We start from the raw sequence: 20,452 nt of genomic DNA, 5'->3' as shown, positions 1-20,452 counted from the left end.
TATTTATGTTAGGCTAGAGGTTTGATTTTCAGTTTGAAGCAGGATCATTCGTTTTAGAGAGAGAGATAACACTCTGCTTGACCTTTGGGAAGACACCCTTCTCATCCCCTGCTGGACAGGCCCATGGCTTTTGTGAATTAATTTAGGCCTGAACTCTGAGTGAACCTGGTCAGTGGAGAGGGTGCTGACAGTGCGTGGCTGCTGGGGCAAATACTGTGCAAACCCTACACCCTGAGTAAATATTGGAGCAGTCCATCAGATGATCAGGGAAATGAAACAGGGTTGTCAAGTCCTTGCAAACTTTCTAGAAGAATTGAGGAGATGAGATCGTATCCATAGGTTAAACTCTCAGTAATAGCTCGCCTCTTCGCTGGCATTATCAGTCTGATTTCCCCAAAAACATTAAATGAAATGCACAGATTTACACTACATTGTTTATGCAAACAAAGGCCACTTGTCTCATTCCCAAGCATTTATTATCAGTCTTATTAAAGGCCTCCTCTAAGAAAGGGCCTCACTCATCCTAAACTGCAGTATCTGTGCCAAGCAGGATTGAAACATCAAATCTAGTCAGCGAGTGTGATACTGAGCACCAAGGAGTGTTTACATGTTTAGAGAGCCTGTAGGCACAAAAAGGTGAAAAGGTCATAGGAAGCCACCCGGTGTGTAATGCAACATTCCTCTTGTCAAACTATACAGACTGGAGTAACACTAATTTAAATTAGCTCCATTGTATTGCAACGTTCTCTGATATAGGACACAATCGTGCCAACATCACGAAGGCCCTTTTAATTAAAAGAAAATCAATAAATTGATTTAAATCGGATGAAATGGACAAACACGTTTCTGAAAAATAAAAATTATTTATTTATTCATTCATTCATTCATCAAAACATCACAGGCCAGATTATTTTCTAAATACATAAACGTGTCAGTCTTTACTACATTTTTGTTACTCTTCCAACAGAGGAATGAATCAGTAGTGCAAAAACAAAAAGGATGTCGACCCGATGACAGGAAAAAAAATGAAACCTCTTGATTTGGAATAAGCATATACCCTGTTAATGCATTTCGAACCATTAATACAGTAGCTCTGTGCAGCAAAATTATTTACTGTGCGTTATATATAAACACGCATGCACACTTTAGCGCGTATTTAATGCTTTGTCTGAGACAGCAGAATAAGTTAGATAGTTCTCCACATCACGATGATGAAACATGAGTTCGTTTGCCACAAAGGCACGTTATCATCAAACAGCAGTGGAAGAGTCTGAGGTAGGCGAAGCTCCAGGGGATGAGGAGCTGTTCGAGTTGTCTGCGCTTTGACCAGAAGAGCAAAAAGTGGCACGTTTGATCACCGGGGCCGTTCCTTCCTTCTCCCGCTTCTTCTGTTTCATCCTGCGGTTCTGAAACCAGATTTTAACCTGCGTTTCGTTCAGTTCGAGGGTGGCGGCCACTTCCACTCTGCGCGCTCTGGTCAGGTACTTGTTGAAGTGGAACTCCTTCTCGAGTTCGGTGAGCTGCTTGGTGGTGAAATTGGTGCGTATTATATTCTGCTGGCCGTGCATCCCATATTCGTCGACTTTAACTGCAAGAAACAAAACAAAAAAAGCCATTAGAAACATTACGCGTGTACCGCGTGCGTTGAGCTCGCAGCAGCCGCTGTAATTAGTCTCGACTCACTTGTTTTAGGAGGGTTTCTCTTGACTTTCATCCAGTCAAACGTTGGCGCTTGCTTGATGTTCGTTTTGGAGTCGCTGTCACTGTCGGGGGAGACCTGGTACTTGCTAAACGAACCATAGCCGTTCGGTTCGTGCTCTCCATAAGGATAGGACTGGTAATGGCTCGCAGAGACCGAGCCAGGCCTGCAGTTAGATTCACTGTACGTTCCGATGCCTGCTCCCATGTTCACGACGGAAAACGCAGGGGACTGAAGACGCATGTGGTCATCTGCTTGCGTGAGAACATGTTGATGCCCATAGTCCGAGTGGGGAGGTCGGGGTTGCTTGCAAAAATTGGAGTGCCCGGTTTTCCCCATGTCCATGTTCATGTGGTATTGCTGCGAATGAAGCGGTGCGTAAGTTGTGCCATGGGTTTCGTGCGTCGCCGGCGTAAAAGCGTTTCCTCCGACCGTCCGTCCCTCGGGAACGTAACTATTTGTACTTGCACAAGCACTTGGCAAGTATTCCTGCTCCATAGAAAAACACCCAACCTTCGAACTGTAAGTGTTAGCGCCGCGGTTATAAATCGTATAATCTAAATAGGAATTCATTGTTGACCGACCAAGCAAAATTGATTAAGCAGGGTCAATACAGGCCGATGTGTGGTCCCGGTGCCCCTACAACCTCTAAGCAGTATGTCAAACCACACAAAGTTCTATCCGAGCTCATATCAGTTTAGTGACAGATCATGTGACTAATTTTGCACCAATAGTGTGCGACCTGCGGTAGCACTTTGGGCGTTGCAGGTGTCCATCAAACGATTCGTATTTACATGACAAACACATCAATCGAATCCACCCATCAATCTGATAAACTTGCAATGTAGGTCTAATGTGAATTAAAGCGAGCGCCCGAGTTATATAGCACATTTATATCGCAGCCTTGTGACGGCGAGGACAACTGGAGTTGTAGCAAGCTATAAATAAACAGGCTCAAAACTTCCAACCCTGACTTAAAGTAGACTGGTCAGCCTTTAAGTTTTTAATTTTTTCCTAAAGAGTTTCTTTTGCAATCAAATCTAAGTTCCTAATTGAACTGGAATGAATGAACCCATATATACACCAATGGCTTGCTAAGATTGGTGTTCTCTCGAGATAGAGGGCCAACATGCTTTTCAAGATAGTGCTTAGATATGATCTGCCATTAAAATGGGTTTGTGTGGCGCTATAATATTTTGCTCCCACGCAGGGTTATAAAACGTGTTTTTGATTTTGATTCTTACCTATTCTTATATTATACTTTTTAGATAAACCTTAAACCATATTTTTTTTAATACAGAAGACATACTCCATTCAAACAGCCTACAGAAAACTATTAACAGGGGTAAGAGATAAACTGATTAGATCATTTTAATTAACCTTTGCGAGAAGCGACAGCTAAATAAACACGCTAGACTACATCGCGCGAGATGTCAGATTCACTGGACTATTATTTTCACCAAATAATTTGATTTATTAAGAGTAACGTTATTAAATCGGTCAGGTACGTTACTACAATGCTTATTTGCCATTAAATATTGGTTTTGGAAATATTGCCCTCCACGAAAGTGACATTTAATCATTTAAAGGGGACTTTATTATTGGTTATACGCTCTGGGGAACGCGACAGAATAGTTTTATGTAAGTCGTCCAGGAGAGACAGGGACCGTCATTAATGCATACTGGATAACCGTACCCAGATATAGCCTACTTCTCCTGTCATATTGGCGGAAGGACGTTTTACCCGCGGCGCTGTAAGATCCCACGCGCGTAAATAAATCTCTGGGAGCCTCACTCAAGACGGTGGTGGTGGTGGTGGTGGGCTGTCGATCAGAAACGGTCCGAGAGAGACTTTCTTTTTCAGCCTACGGTCGTGTTTGTGTCACCCTCCGGTTCTGAAACCGGGTTTGTACGTTCTTCCCAGTGCGTGTCAGCAGTAAACGGGCCATTTCCGCAGATCCGCGCCAGCACGCGCAGTGGAAGCTCGCTCGTATGAAGCGGCGCGTGCTCTTTTCGAGGCAATGAATCCCAGCGGGGCTTTCTTGTCGCTCCTGCGCTGCTTGAAGAGAATATGACATTTTTACATTAATTTGCATCATCGGTATTTGAACGAACACTATTTTATTATGCGAAAAATCAGAGGTGTGATATTAGCTAACGTTGCAAAACGACAATTGTCTTTATTGATGTTGCTGTTAAATAATTTAGCCGGGATTGCTAAACTGTTACTCACCGTGAAGCAGCGCTCCTCTTTGTGGGGTTTGCTTGAATAATGTCATCCAAGAATATGTGGCTAGGTGACAGAGTACAGTAGCAGTAAACTTGTTGATTCTTTCTGGCACCTCCTGTACTTTGCAGAAAGAAGCACCGATGAGTTAGCGCCGTCTTGATTGAAGATGGTGAACGTTTCCCCCTCTTTTTCTCGTTCAGTATTCCGTTTCACTGTACAAGCCGGTCTTTTGCGGTCGCTGACCCAATGTGTTCTGCATGACGGATTTTGTCATTATGTTCAAATGCATAACGGCTGCGTTACAAATAATCCCGCTACGTCGCGAGACGCGTTCTTGTTGTTGTTCGTTATCTGCATTTTCTGGACGGCTTTCATCGGTTATGTCGGTGCTTTCTGGGGGTTTAGCAAAACTCTGGCCTCTCGTGTCATGTGACAGTATGGTTCCGGAGGCCCGCTGGAAGATGACCTGCAGGGTCAGAGCAACACGGCGTGAGTCAGAGAACACGAATCCATCATCGCAACTAAAAGGAAAATAGATATGAATAGTGTCTTTTTCGCGGAGCATACGCACTGCCATAAACCAGAATATCTTACTGCGCTTCTGGCATAAAAGCGGTCCTTCTTCATGATGTAAGCTGCATAATATTATTTAAAAATAGGCATGCAGTGGTATGCAGTGTATAAAAAAATACAGACTCAGAAGAAGCTAAACGCGATATAAAATGTTCATTTAAAAAATGTTTATTATTATTTCTCATTCGGAAATCTAACAAAATGTAAATATAAGGACAAACAAATTGCATAAAAATATTCAAGAGACAATTTGCCATTTAAATACTGAAAACATATTTTCCGTTTAATCTGGATTTTTCTTTTAGGTAAGGAAAATATGTTTCAAGAAGACGTCATGAAGAAGCTTTTATGCCACTAGCACGTATACAAATTTAGGGTGTCGAAATAATTCTACACAAGTGTGTATCAAAATCAAAAGAGCCGTGTGCATTTCTTATTCTCGTTTTATTGAGCTTATTGTCGTTTCTTTTTGCTATTAAGACTTTATATTAGAAAAAAAATGTTTGGTGTAAAAAAAAAGGTTTAATCACGAATCAGGGTAAAACAATAACGCTCTTGAATTATTAGTTTACCCCCCAAATGCAACTACAGCAATATCCTCATTAAAAATCATTTAAACAACGAACTGATATTTACGCAAACAGTTATGGAAAATAAAAGCTACGGTGTTTAAAATAAGAAAATGGTCGGTATTTGAAATTACGTTTCACTGCGTTTTTTTTTTTAAATCGCAATTTAACGATTTATAAAACAGTGAAATAAATATGAAAGAGACTAGTTGGAAAAAACAATGGGAAGGGGAGTGTGCAGTGGTACAGAAAAACGCACAAAGCCCAGTGAACTCGTCTTGAACCTTAGCCAAAGTACTATAGCGATTAATCACCCGGACAGATCCTCCGCCATTCACAAACTGTGAGCTTATTCTTCAGCAGCTCGAGTCCGTGGAGAGCTAGAATCAAGCCACAAATCAGACGGACACTTACTAATAAATACATTTAAGTAATTGCACAGGCTAATTCACTCTAGTCAACAATATTAAAATAATAGTAATAATGGCGAATAAACGATAAGAGGCAATAAAATGCTAATGATCATTGTATGTGTTCAGCTCTACTAAGAAGTCGTGCTATGTCATTCTTATTATGTCACATGTCTTCTTCATATGTGGAATACAAATCTGAATATTTACCTCTCCGTGATATGACGGTAAAAGCGCAAACGAGCTTACCTATCAGTGACACGAGCCCAAGGATCGAGAGAATGAAACCGACGTGCAAAAACCGCGGAAGATCTCGGTGCAGTTGCGAAACAAAAAATACGCTAGATTAGCTGACGCGTTTTCTTTTTGAACCGGCGATATCGGGCCGCTGAAAGAAAAGCTTCCCTTCTGGAAAAGGATTACACGTGTCTTGAATGCAAAAGCTGATGGAGGCAAAGAAGGACGTCTCTCGGAGTTAGCAATCGATATGAATTGAACTGCGAAACAAACAAAAATTAAGCAAGATCAGGATGTTGCTCTGAAGCGGTATCGACGCGCTACAACCGATCAAGAGCGCTTTGTGGGAACCGAGAGACGCGTGCAGCGTCTTTTCGATTAAACAGGTTGATAATGTTTTGTGTCAATTGGAAGCACGTGCTGCGGACGCTGCCAGGCTCTGTCATTTGTTTAATTTTATTTCAACATACGGCTTGCATATGCAAACATAAACACTATATAGTTCTGACCAAATTAAACGTTTGGAAGCTATAGGCTACCTCTGCCACCAAATACGCAGGAACCATTAAACGTTTTAGGCGCTTTAATATGCCAGCTAACATCTTTACCATAAAACTGTTGTAAACGTTTGTAAAGGGGACATCTGTTTCGAATTGTTCGTGCATGATATTGTAATTAGTGATGTTGAAGATGAGAGAGTGCCGCTGTCTTGGGACGGTCCTGAGATCAATTCCCCAAAGGTCCTGGACCCTTTGATCTCTCAAGTTGATCTTTTTGCTCATGTCACTGTGCAGCAGGCTTCGTCACAGACGAGCCCATCTAGGCCTTAACAACCCAACCTTAATCATTTACCGTATTACCGGTCCTTGACGCGGTGATGCACTGCCTACAACAACGTGATTCAACTTCACTGTATTAATCATCTAGATGGACTACCATCTAGATCGTATTCGTATGAGCGTAGTCTGTTATTGTACAGCCTTATAAAATACATAATAGCATGCACGAAACCTGTAATAAAATCCAGGTGGAGAAAATCATTTACACAACGTGTCTACATAAGAATAACGTACAAACGCGTTAAACGTAAATGCCACACAAAACAGTATATTCTTTACATTTATGAAATACAGTTGTAACAGGCTGAGTTATGTATGTTTTTATGCAATAAATAACTGGGATTTTTATTCACAATGCTGTGGAAAAAAATATATACAACTCAGTTTTTGGCCTTTGCATGTTTTCTTTGAGTCAGGATACAAGAGCGACTACAGTACAGCAGCCTATGCACTAACTATAAGCTATCCACAAGCTTTAGATCTAAAGATGGGCTTACTCACAATGTGTGGTGCTTATGCTGTGAGGCTGCTCCCACATTCTCCCTCTGAGGAAAGCTTCTTGCGAAGGAAAAGCCCCAAGAAATTTCTCCCAAACTCAAACAAGTTAGCTCGGCGAAAAGCCGGTGTTGACGAATTGGCTGCGCTGCCTTTCTGCTCCGCAGCCTCTTCATTAATTATTTAATGATTCACGTGACATGAAGGATGCGGAACCAGTATCATCTCGCTTATTTTATCCACCTCTTTGCTATTCGTCGTAATCTAGCTATCTTTTGTATCCACGAAAGGGTGAAAAAAGAAGGCGATTTGCTTAAATCAAGCAGACATCCGACTAAAATCGTAACCACGCCTATGGACCGACTCGTTTATGCATTATATAGGCTAATCTAGAAACAAAGGTTAATTCAGTTGACATCTGGCATTATTTCCTAATGTGAAAATTACCTTTTTTTCTCTCTCGACATGTCCCTTCTTCTGATTGTCTGCAGCCTGAATGGAAATTGGAAAACGTGTCCTCAAAGGCCTTACTGGGATACACTTGTTGCTGGAAAAATAAAAGAAAGTAAAATCAGCATGTAAAATATTATGCAACACAACAAAACACAATTCACATCCTCGACAATATTGTAGTTTTCCGGTTAGGCCTGTTCTTGAATTGTTAGGCTATACGGTTGTTTCATAAATGATAACGAGCACGTTATGAGTTGTGAGGGATTGGGTGTTTTTATTGTCTGCTTCTGAAAACACTGAAGATTGCTGTCGCTGGACAGCGTTTCTCGTCGTGTGACAAATGATGCAGCGCCATCAGGTGTCTAATTTCCAAGACCATCAAATGTTTAGCTTTTCTTTTTAAAGCATGTCTGCGATAGATAGATAGATAGATAGATAGATAGATAGATAGATAGATAGATAGATAGATAGATAGATGGGACAATAATGCATCCACATTCCCACGATGGCGTTGTGTTTATGTCAACTACATATTCCCCAAGACACGAATTTGCGACTATCCATTCACACAAATTCGGATCTACAGGGTATATATAGATGACAGACATCATCGGTATTGTTAAGCTTTGTTTAGAAGACAAACGTTAATTTATTGTGAATTCATGGGAAACAACAACTGTTACTTGAGCACAGACCATTTCCATATACTCACTTAGCATCACCTCACAGAACTGTGCATCTTTCCCACTTCAGCTATTCGCCATTTACTTTTCCCACACACTTTAATATTTCTGCTCCAACTTTAGCTCGGGGTGCGTTATCAAACCATGCCCCCTCCAACAAGATCTATCTTCGCTGGATTAATAATGCTGTCAAAAACAAAAGCAAAGGCTATCCTCCAAATCGTATTCAATACTTAGCTGGTTAAAATCCTTAGCTGTAGGTAAAAGATGGGTAAACTTACTACATGCCTCACTGTTTTGCACAAACGGCGGTCCCAGGCTTGTTTCACGTATTTTCTTTGCCTCCAGTAAACATACTTTTTCACATTGTAAATCCATTTGTAAAATTTTACGTATTTAGCATATGGCTTCTTTTCTTTTTTTTTTCTTTTGGACTTTCGTTTCGTCGCGCGTCTCCGCAGGACCAGCCTTCCGACAGCTTCGCTGGACACATCACACAACCTTTTGGGCGCATAGCGATCGATTAAAGATGAAAAATTCAAGATAACCTTAAGCGAAATACCGTTTATCAACTTCATTAGGCGTCCTGCTGCAGCACGTTTCGATTAGTGCTTCCTGAACACCAGCATCAGGTACAAACAGAGCACTGATGAAATATTCACCCACAATCTTTTCTTTTTAAATGCAGTTTAAATAAAGATACTTGAAAAATCGTCGTTTTTAAAGGGTGTAATTATCAGTATGTTTATTTGCGCGATTATTCACATATTGTATTTTCAAACAAAAAAAAATAGCATTTGATATAGTAACCTACACAACGCAAGAATTTTATATCTGAAATTTCAGCCCATCTTTTCAATTTTTATCCCTCTTTTCCCTTTGCAACAAAAGCTGAGAATGGTGCCAGCAATCACAGAACACAGTGACCTCAGAATGAACTCAGATTCTTCACCATGCCACACTGTCTCGGGATGTTTTCTTTATTAATATTCTAAATATATAGCTTATTACTTGTCGGTTTTCACTATTAGTATTTGTACCACGCTGTTGGGGTTTTTTTTTCGTATTAGTTATCATGGCTATTTTACGATTAGCCTCGTAGTTTATTTACCAGGCCATTTAAACATTCACTAAATCATACACTAAAACAGATATAAACGTTTTGAGCAGCCCCACTAGAAATAAAAAGCTGTCCGTACTTGCGGCTTTTCCATCTGAATTTAGTTTTTCTAAATAACCTGAAGCACCCCAATGTGCTCCGGTCTATGCAGAATGCCCGAGTCCAGACCAGGAGCTCGGTGTGAGGCGGGCCCTGCTGGTGATGAAGCAGCATTACATCAATCTCACCGGCAACAAAATTAGCCGCTCGCAGACACCGTTTTATTCACGACTCAAGCAAAACGGTATTCATAATAACAGAACTTATTTGAATAATCGAATATTTTACGCATTGCCCGAACTAATCGTTTCACTCGCTCGACGAAATCTGTTCCTCCCAAAGGATGTCGTTACAGTAGGATGCAAAAAAAAAGAAAAAAATGCCTATAGGAGAGTCGGACAGCACCGATTGTTGTGCAAAATTGCGTTACAGAACTGCGTAGGATTACCAGCTTGTCGGTTTGGCATGCGCCCTGTGCTTCTCTGAGAAGGCATGTGTGCCACTCTCGTCTCCTGACCTCGGAGTGATCCCTTCCCGATGAATAATTGATGAGAACAGCGCCCAGATTACCCCTATCAATATGCAAAACACATTATAGGGGTAAAATGGGACTTTAATAGTTATGAATCGAGGAACCGTTTCTATCACTAGCAAATTGTACTTACATCCTCACATCCGCCATAGCTTCTTTTCCTTTTCTTTTTTTTGTTTAGACAAAAACACAAACCAAATTGTCTCATCTCCAAAATGTTACAATTACCCAGACAAGTCCAGACACAGGCCTACAATAATAGGCAAACACATCAAAGCGGGTACAGAGCAAAAATTACTGGCAGCTTAATTTTTCTTGATTGATAACGTTACATTATTTACAATAGAATATCTGCCTACAACCTCTCTGCCTGTATTTTTTTTAAGCCAGAGAAAAATGTTACTGCTCTCAGTTTTTAGACATCCAATATTTTTTATGTTTTAAAACCAACAGTATTTTTTAAATCCATCTCCGCGGGTTTTAATGAAAGTATAACGACGTAAATTCCATAATCATGCAAAAAAAAATAATAATAATAATTTAATTAAACAAAATAGCAAAATTCAACCGGTCCAACCTCGCACTTACTGATATGTATGAAAATACGCAGCAACGGATCATTTTTGCTGTTGTTTTTCTTTTTTGACCGAGTCAAACATTTTGCAGATGTATTTTTGCCATGGCACGATACCTAAATCTAACCCAAATCGGAGTCTTGCGAAAGAACGAAATCGTACGTTGGCTAAAATGCGTGATCCTCTTTTGAAAACGGTTCATTAAACGAGCATCTGTAGCCAAGGAAGAGACTTACTTGAGGACTACAGAGAAGACTTCTTATCGTTTCACATCCAGCAGAACTGTTATGGAAATGATTGTTGACAGCCCAGTCAGCATGGGATATTAGGACTGTCCGGTTAGAGGAGACTCCGCATGCTGCCCACAACCTTTAGAATCCCGCTGAAGCAGTTAAACAGTCAGTCGCATTCAAGAATGTGAATTATGAAGCACATTGTCAACCCCCCTAAAACCATAAAACTAACTTTATGGACCTCACGTGACTTTTTTAGAGCTACCAAGAGCTACAAGTTGGTGTTATGGACTGGACTTCAGAAGAAAATAGTCGGGGTGAATGATTTGTGTGTTGTTTCATACAAATAACGCCGATTGTTAAAAATAGCCTGTAAAGACGTCGTTCCGTTCGTCCGCTTTGAGCTCTGCGAGGTTAAACCGAGTTATTGTTAGTGACGTGACACACAAGTGAGTTTTGAATATTGTCATATTATAAGCCATATACATGTAATGCGTTCACAGGGCGCAGCAAAAACCGAACGGACTATTATTTGTTTTGTCGGCCATATGCAATAGAACGCATTAAAACCATTAGCTTTCGTTTATTTCAAGTGCGGTGAGAAGAACCGCCGACCGAACAGGCCTACAGACGAACAGAGACTTTCACGTATGACTGAGAGAAAACTTTATTTTTCTTTTTGGATCAACTCGTTTTCGGTTTAGACACAAATACAAAAAAATGGCAGAGATGCCGTCAACATGTCAATGACAAAACATTTTTTTCTCCAACTTTTTAAACACAGAACGTCCATAACTCACGTTGTGCACTACAAATAACATATCGGTCACTACTGTTATAAAGACATTCTTCGTGGGCCATCTCACGAGCCCAAATTAATCTTGTGCTGCAGCCTAAGTACACAAATGTAAGTGCGAAAAGATTCTTTTTCTCGCAGGTACCATCTACGAGAAATCAAATTTAAAAAAAGCCCGGCACGTAACAAGAATATAGCACGTTGCGTGAATAATACATGACGTTTCGATACAAGTTCAAGGATACAACAAAAGTTTTTCTTTTTTTTTTTTTTTTTTTTACACTATCGCTTGGGATAGTTAGGTAGTGCGAGTCGTACTGTACATATTTCTTGTAACAAGTCTAGTATACGTTGCACGAATAGCTCACATGGAACATGCTTTCCTCCACGAATGTATAAACTCGACACACTTGACATTCACACTCATTGTATGGCAATTGTAACTAGTTTAGCATATGTGATAACAATATTCAAAAGCTGACAGTTGTGAGTTGCATGGGGGGGGGGAGAAATCGCACGTCGTCTGCTGGCATCAACGAGCTGGAAGGTGCAGCGCTGGAACAGTAGTCGAATTTTCCGATTATTGTGACTTGTTTTGATCAATTTTGAAACGCGCTCCCCGCCGTAGCGAGACTCATGCTTTTCAGTTTATTGTCCTTCTTCCATTTCATCCTGCGATTTTGGAACCAGATTTTAATTTGCCTTTCCGAGAGGCAGAGAGCGTGCGCTATCTCTATTCTCCTCCTGCGCGTGAGATATCTATTGAAATGGAACTCTTTCTCCAGCTCGAGCGTCTGGTAGCGAGTGTAAGCTGTTCGAGCCCGTTTCCCGTCAGGTCCAGTCATATCTGGCGTAAGCAAGGGCAAAGAGACAATCAGCAAACATCACCAAGCCATCAAACGGAAATGGGTTTAAATATCCGTCACATTTGTCGGACCGCTGGCTGATTCTAGACTATATTCAACGCGACGTGCAGTTTAGGCTACCGTTGCATTTTATGGCTTTACCGCTGCACAATAATTCCACATGCAGTCACCTCCGAGTGAGTGGTTGTTCTCAATTTAACCTATACTTAGGTGAAACTAATGGTCCGTCTAATCATTGCTGTTTTTTTGTTAACGGCAGGCTGCTAAACGAAAATCTGAAGAGTAAAACATGCATTTAAACCACGCATAAGCCAAACTTATATCCTACTCCGCGAACAGTTATCTTTGAAATAATTTCAACGCATCGTGCCCAAACAAGACAAAACAGAGAGGTGTATACCATGGCTAATGTGCAGCTTCCTCATCCACGGGAATATCTGCGGGGTTTGACCGTCGTTAGGCGCCGTAGTCGAGCTCGCCACAGATTCCTGCTTCTGCGTGCGCGTGGTGTTGGCGGCGGTCTGCGCTCCTTCCTCGGTCTCGGACGAGACGTTGGTCTCGTCTGTGTCCGCAAAATGTGTGCTGTTGCTGCTGGTGAGGTTGTTGCTGTTGGCGAGCCTGCTGTTGCCGGTCGGCGTGCTCTGATCGGATGGAGGAGAGGAACCCTTCAATTCCAGAGACTCGCTGGTGGCGCAAGACAAGGGATCTGGAGACGAGAGCGAGCAGCTCGACTGTCTGTACCGGGTCTCCTGACCCGGATTTTGGAAAGCGCGAGAATCGTCTGCGACCGCTCCGAAATGGCCATTGTTGGGACGATTTACACTAAGGTCTATTCCATTGTAGTTGTAACCGAAAGACCCGGAATGCATGCTGTTGGAGTCTCTGTAAGAAGCGTTCATAGCGCCGTTAGTACCATAATTTAGTAACTGATAGTCAGACCCATTTGGATAGCGCCCTGAGAACGAGTTTAGAAAATAAGAGCTCATTTGGATGTTTTAAAATGTCTTGATTTGTAGATCTTGGTCGTTAAAATCCAGCGCCGCACAATTTATGATGTAATAATGAATTATAGCAATGCACTGTACTTCGTTTTTGCCATGTATGCGGCCAAATATGGGAGAGCGTTAGGGCATCACGTGCCTTTGTTGACCAGTCGTAAATTCTCTCTGATGACTTCAAGAGGTAATTCATGCTCTATGGTTACAAATGATGACGAAATGATGATCGTTAGGTTCAACTCAATGGTGCCTCCCCATCGCGCGCCACATCCCACGTTAGCGGAGGGCGTCACCTACTGGGAGAACTGCAAAATCACCGAACACCTGCCCGTTTCGTGAAGCCTTTTTACTGCAGAAATTTGTAACACCGTGCTTTTTCTGCATAGAACCGAGTCGTATTTACAAACACGTTTACGGAAAATTAAGGCAAAGTGGGACTATTTCACGTCGTTTGTGAAGTCAACTCTCAGAGCAATCCTTGGGTGCTTGGGCGACTTTATGCTGTCATTCAGTGAGATTATATATATATATATATATATATATATATATATATATATATATATATATATATATATATATATATATATATATATATATATATAATGCCTTACTAGGTAAATCATCTTAGTTTTAATCACCAGAATAGCGTGGCGATTTACAAGTAGGACAAATAAGAAACAAAAGGCTACAGCTGCCTTATATATATATATTTTTAAAGCCAAACTGGCCCGTTTTACCAGCACAGTTGACAGATCAGTGAAAAGATGGAAATGTATAATACATAGCCTTATATATTTACAGGCCTTTTAGCAGATGTCTATAAGATGAAAGATTTTTTTTTTTTTAATTATGTCTTAAAGAGTTGGCTGATAATAAAAATGGCCCTGGCTCATTATATCAGAGAAGACATGCCCATGTGCACATAAAGGAAAATAAACCACGTTATTTGTTAAACAATCATTTTATTGACAAAATGACATTGCTAACAAAGTATGATAACGTATTATTCTTAGTGCATTCACATACACATACACAAAAGTGACGACCCAATAAATTAAGCATCAAAACGTCCCATTTTCTTCTCTTTTTTTTTTTAAGCACACAACGGACTGAAATACATATTCAATGTAAGACTTTTAATCCCAAAGTTTTAAACTTTGAACCTATGTTTTGTTTCAAATGATAGGCATTAGAATGTTCAAAAACACGTGTCTTATTAGTTTAAATAGGCCAAATACCGCAAAATATATAACAGTGATAAAAGCACCTCCCATAGCCTCTATCTTTTACCGTCTTTACAGAGGTGATTCATTTTAATGAAAAAGAAAGTCCTCTCTTGAAGCTTTTTTTTGTTTTTTTGTTTTTTAAACGTCAACATAAAACTCATTAGGTAGTTTTTTTTCTTGTTGGACAGACCAGTACTCATTAATTAAAACTACAGGCTACACGTTATGTACAATGTTTCTAGGGCTTCGTCACGAGCTCCTTTAAAACATCTATCCCGCCTTTCCGCCGTCCTCGTCTTCGCTGACCTTTGCGGAGTTCAGCACTTTGTTCTCCTTTTTCCATTTCATCCTGCGGTTCTGGAACCATATCTTTATCTGGCGCTCCGTCAAACACAGAGCGTGCGATATTTCAATTCTTCGTCTTCTGGTCAAATATCTGTTGAAGTGGAACTCCTTTTCCAGTTCGAGAGTCTGAAACCGAGTGTAGGTTTGACGACCCCTGCGGCCGGTGCTGCCAGGCATTCCTGTCAAAAAAAAAAAAAAAGTGAAAAAAAGACACGCTAGATGTCTTTTAGAACATTCAGTAGACAAACAGGCCAACGTGAATAATAAAAAAAAAAACATTGCTATTGCAATTGTCAAAATTCTTATTGTTAAGATAATTGTTAATACTGCATTGACGCCTGAATTTTATCCACATGTGAGGGTGAAATGTTTTAAGAAATTCTATTAAGGCTCATCGATGAACGCCACTGAATGGAGTTTATTTTACTCTATTAGCCTATCTAACATAAAAAATGTGGAAGATTTTACGCATCGGGTTGCTTAAAAGCGCAATAATCAGCATGCAGTTTACTGCATCCACTGGCAATCTGTTTTTGCCTGGGTATAACTTTTTCTAAAGACTGCAGGCTACGTCTCTCTTTTTTTTTTTGCATACAGGAAAGCAACGTAAATCGCGCCTCTACTTTCTATGACATGCAAAACTGGGAAATCGCAAACGTGTCTTACCGTTACACGAGTTCATCCTCTGCATCCACGGATAAACCGGCGTGCACGGTTTGTCCTCGCTGTTAAAATATCTCTCTGCTCCCTGTTCGGTGCAGTCCGTCTTGCACTGGTCTTGGGTTAGGACCAGCGAGTCTTCCAGACCTCCGAGAGCGCACGAGCGGTCCGCGGTTCGGTAGATGTTGGGTGTCGTGTAGTCACAAGCACTGGCGGATCCGCTTCTCCCAAAAACGCCCCCAGCTTGCTGGTAATACGAGGAGGTGTAAACCTTGTCCTGGACATTGGTAGCTCCGAACGTAGCGCTTGGATAATGTCTTAAAGGATCTGTATATCCAGAGGAATATAGCGGTATCTGACCCAAGAAAGACTCCTGTCCTCCGGGTAGAGACACGGGAAAAGTTGAGTTGACGAAATAGGAACTCATGGGGTGGCCAGTGTTATTGTCCGAGTGTTATGATTTGTTGTGTTTTATAGTCCAAGCGGTTTTTGCCATTACTTTATCTGAGATTTGGTTTTAGCCGAAGGGGGGTGGCGAGGTGCCAATCTGAGACCGCGGGGAAACGAACCAGCTGATCAGTGCCTGACCAATCCTGAGCACTTCTGACTACAGGAGAACGCGTAAGGTGGGGGCCCTCTTGTTGCGCGGAACGGAATCCCCAGGGCATATCAAAACACTCAGGCGCAAGTGCTTTTCACCGTTTTCCGAAATAATAACAAATAAAAATAAAAAAAACACCAACAACGATATATAGACACGTCATGAATAATAAATCAATTATTCGTTTACAGGACTGTGGGGTTAATGACTAAATTTCACCCCGCGTTTTCAATGTTTTCTCGATCGAAATATCATGCAAAGCTCGTTTGCGAATGCGCTTCACTTTCATTTCGACTTTGTCTTCATTGAAAAAAAATGTCCACTGCTGAAAATGAGCGAAATCTGTAAGGCAGTGCAACCGTGACTTGCTAAACGTGTGAGAATTTCAGAGACGCGCAGACGGACTTTTACTCTCTAACACGAACTTGTGCTGTCCTTAACTCACTTTATCTATAGATAGTACCATGGCATGCCTTTCTTGAGTCCTTCAGCGCATTCTTTGACTAAATAAATGAATGCATTTAGACAACTGCAATACGCTAATTTACAAAGAAGACTTGATCATTTGCCAGAAAGGCCCTGAAAATCATTCTAAACAATTAAAGTCTTTCTATCTATCTATCTATCTATCTCTGTAAATGGCTTTCACTCTATTAAATACAGTGCCATTTTTCTCTAGAGGCGCAGCATAAGACTATTTAGTAAAATATACCTGCATCAGCAATACATTACCACACTGGACATAAAAAATACTTTTTCTATATCAATAAAAACAATGCATTATAGACTGTAGAAATCTAAAAGGTAAAAGATAAACTCAGACTCAACATTAATCCGAGATTAAAACGAAGCCAACCACAACGCCATCACTAATATTTTACATTCAGCCCGCACCATGTTGTTTTTTTCTTACCATTTCGCTTAAAATAGACAGCGTCGGAGTTAAATAACACAACTACAGATCGGAATTACACTTTATTCGCAAAAATGTAATGCCTAGTGTTAAAGAAATACCAAATTTATAAAAACAAATAAATTAAACATGCTCTTAATTTAAACAGTAGTTTATTAAGTTAAGCCTTTAGTTAAGACAAAAAGGAAACCTCTCACAAAAATCTAACCATTAATCACCATTCTGGTTCGTAAATTGATAAAAATTGATCTTGGTATTATTGAATATCGATGGGCTGCAGCTATGGTGGTACTCCATAGGGTCATCCTCATATTCTTAAACACCGCAGCGATGCGTTTCTCCTCATAATAATAATAATAATAATAATAATAGCCTAATAAATGTCTGATTGAGTAAAAGCTATGTATTATTTTAGCGTTTCTTACTCTCTGGTGTGAATGAATACAAAACAGCTCGTTCTTTCTTTCCGTTTGATATTGTAGCCTATTGTATTAGCTGTGTTGACTGACCCGAAAAAAGAAAGGAAGGAAAGAAAGAGAGAAAGAGAGAAAGAGAGAAAGAAAGAAAGAAAGAAAGCATATTAACAAGGATATCACAGTTTCACTGCAAGACCAATAAGAGCAGAGCAAAAAAAATAACCAAGATTAGCAAAGACCGCATAAAATCCCACGCATGAACTTCACAGACTCGCTCAGTGTGGACCCACTCCGGCTGAACACAGCCAGATCACACGAAGAAAAACCCAAACACAGAATTTCTCCACAGTTACCAAATCTCGTCACTAGATGACATCACAGAGCAAGAATTGGGGAAAGGTGTGCTTCTTCAGGGATACGCCAGAGCAATTTCCCATTTCACTGTAATTCCAAACTGAACGGTAATTTTGCTCATTCAGATGCGGAATGACCAAATTAAGAAATGTAAAAAAAATAAATAAATAAATAAATAAATAAAGATAGGCTGTAAAGTACATACCGAGATTTGTTTGAACAAAACAAACGTGAATTTGGAAGCTACTGATGTATAAACGTCCTCAAAAACGTCCAACCGTGAACCCAACCCAAATGCGACGGGTTTAAGGAAATTCATTGTACAGACAACAATGGACAGGAATAACAACATCCAACTTTTTTCTTTTTTTTTTTTAAATAAAAAAGCCATTACAATTAAGAATGAATGTGCAATAAATCCGATTACAGAGATGAGGCATGCCTTTGCTTTACATAAACTCAAAGTTAACCCAAGTCTCACATAATCGTTTGAACGCAGCGGCCATCTTGTAACTCTGTAAATAATACTCCCTTTTAAGCATATATTTTCCGCATTTTGATTGTCGGTATACAATTAGGCCTAGTCTATTTGCGTTACCCATGATGTGCGTATTTTTCAACCATACGTCCCCTACGTCTCACTTTCACGCCAGCTCTCATCTAGTCTACTTGACTAATCCAACTTCAATCAGTTTGTTTCGTTTACACAAAAGACGTGCTTAAAAACACAACTGTGAAAAGAAATCTGCATGCAGATTGCATCACGACATCGCTGGAATAAGTACATCACAGAAGCCTTTAGGATCCGGTCCTACCTTTTCCTTCCCCGTCCATCATCGCTTCACCGGAACGATCCAAAACAATCGCGCAGATTCGTCGATTAACCAGGTTCCCGCGTCGCGTCGTTGCGCGTGCCGGCAAGGCAGGCAGAGCTAAAACCTGACAAATTAGACGAGAACGAACTAAGGTCCTGAGTTAATTTTGACCCTTGCACTCTTAGCTGATGCGAAAATCTAAAGACGCCTCGCGCTGGCGTGACGTCGGGCTTCCCATCCATATTAACGCACCGCTCGGGAGAATTTTTTCTTTCCCTCCGCTTTAACAAAACGTAAAAAAAAAACATAAAGGACAGAGGTGCTACTGACTGCGCCCTGACCAAAAGAATGCTGCATTATAGCCACTTGGGAAATCATAAAAAGTTCATGTTCACAGAGAGCTGCTCACGTGACCCGCGTCAGCCAATCCGCTGGCAGAACCGCGCATAAAGTTCTATCACAAAGTTGTAAATTTTCATAAACAGCTGTGAGTTTATTGCTTTGCTTCAGCGGCAACTCGGTCGCCGCCATCTTTATTCGTTAAAAGAGAAAAAAAAGCACGACTTCACTTCATTAACAACCACAGAAATATAGGCTATTGCTTTATTTTTCACTCGGAGAAGTCTATTAGAGGCTGTAGGCTACAGTGGAAGTTTACATTTCGATTTTAGACGCAGCCCACAGTCAAGCCGCACAAAGGTTCTGCCGGGTTTAATTAAACGCATTAAAACGTGTGATTTATAAAAACGAACCATTTACGCAAATCGGGGCAGTTTTTGGCCAATTTGTGGCTAAAACAGAAATAAACCAATTACCCTAATATAAAAGGGCGCCGTTCTCGTTTTCCCAATGGTTTGCGTTCTTTTGTAAGGCGACTTTAAGGGAAGAATAGACAAATGGAAGGTGAAAGCTTTTTTACAGCACTAAACATGCGTGGAGGAAAGAATTGCTTCCTGTATCTAAGGACAAACACTTATTTCCGACATTTATTGGGGCAATAAAACAGTATAACCCAAAAGTGACCGAGCACGGTCTGTGGGTTATACCCTCGAGAAGGAAATGCTCTTGAAGCTCACCAGTGCTTGTTGTCCAGAAAAGGCCCTAAAAGCAGCATACGAGGTATACATTCAGAATTATTTCTATTCCTTGACAGCTTCGTTGTTACACGTTTTGTTCATAAATAAATTAGAATAGAGCGTAATGTAGGCTAGCCTAATAACTTTTGATATTCGTTAACATTTTAATTCGTTTTTATTGGGATATAACTCAACATAGGCTACATTTGAATTTGTTGGCTATAGAAAGCAGTTTTGTTTAATAGACTACTATCTTTTAATATGTTTTACATAACCCGCTGCATTAGCCTATATTCTGTTTTAATTTTTAGTTATGCGTTGTTCATTTAGTGTGACACACGTCGCACTGAACAGTATTTTTAGTTTTTATATTCTTCACTTCATCTCGTCTTCATAAGCATCTCTATTTTGTTTTGAAATTAGTGACTTCATTACACTTCGCATGCTCGCCTTAAACAAATAACATAAAATGAAAACCATACGGAATATATTAAGAATTATATGGAATAGCCTATAAATGTAAGACAATAAAATTACGCTTTGCTTTTACTTCTACTCGTAGCCATTTTGTTAGTTGTATTTTTTGAATAGAAAAATATTAAAAACTGTTTTTTATATAGCTGTAGTCAAAAGTGTAACTGTCATTAAAGACATTCAAAAGACGTAAATAAAATACAGCTGTTTGCCCACATGATGAAA

At 40.3% G+C, this 20,452-nt stretch overlaps 3 protein-coding genes across 3 annotated transcripts; all 3 read right to left on the bottom strand.

The window, feature by feature from the left end:
• Positions 1–887: 887 nt before the first annotated feature.
• Positions 888–19,018, bottom strand: hoxb1b (homeobox B1b). The gene is made up of 5 exons (XM_043253073.1): positions 18,678–19,018; positions 7,500–7,599; positions 3,933–4,395; positions 1,684–3,755; positions 888–1,588 (listed from the first exon to the last, which is right to left on the bottom strand). The coding sequence occupies exons 4-5, from the start codon at positions 2,270–2,272 to the stop codon at positions 1,251–1,253; spliced, it is 927 nt and encodes a 308-aa protein (XP_043109008.1). The 5' UTR covers positions 2,273–3,755; positions 3,933–4,395; positions 7,500–7,599; positions 18,678–19,018; the 3' UTR covers positions 888–1,250.
• Positions 11,337–13,449, bottom strand: hoxb5b (homeobox B5b). Its single transcript, XM_043253075.1, has 2 exons — positions 12,750–13,449; positions 11,337–12,330 (listed from the first exon to the last, which is right to left on the bottom strand). Exons 1-2 carry the CDS (start codon positions 13,333–13,335, stop codon positions 12,083–12,085), a joined length of 834 nt encoding a protein of 277 aa, XP_043109010.1. The 5' UTR covers positions 13,336–13,449; the 3' UTR covers positions 11,337–12,082.
• hoxb6b (homeobox B6b) lies at positions 14,361–16,307 on the bottom strand. Its single transcript, XM_043253076.1, has 2 exons — positions 15,585–16,307; positions 14,361–15,097 (listed from the first exon to the last, which is right to left on the bottom strand). Exons 1-2 carry the CDS (start codon positions 16,003–16,005, stop codon positions 14,844–14,846), a joined length of 675 nt encoding a protein of 224 aa, XP_043109011.1. The 5' UTR covers positions 16,006–16,307; the 3' UTR covers positions 14,361–14,843.
• Positions 19,019–20,452: the final 1,434 nt, after the last annotated feature.

Source organism: Puntigrus tetrazona, chromosome 12 (assembly GCF_018831695.1).
Source record: "Puntigrus tetrazona isolate hp1 chromosome 12, ASM1883169v1, whole genome shotgun sequence".
NCBI lineage: Eukaryota > Metazoa > Chordata > Actinopteri > Cypriniformes > Cyprinidae > Puntigrus > Puntigrus tetrazona.
Note: the sequence above shows the minus strand (reverse complement) of the source record. Positions and strands in the feature narration are given on the sequence as shown.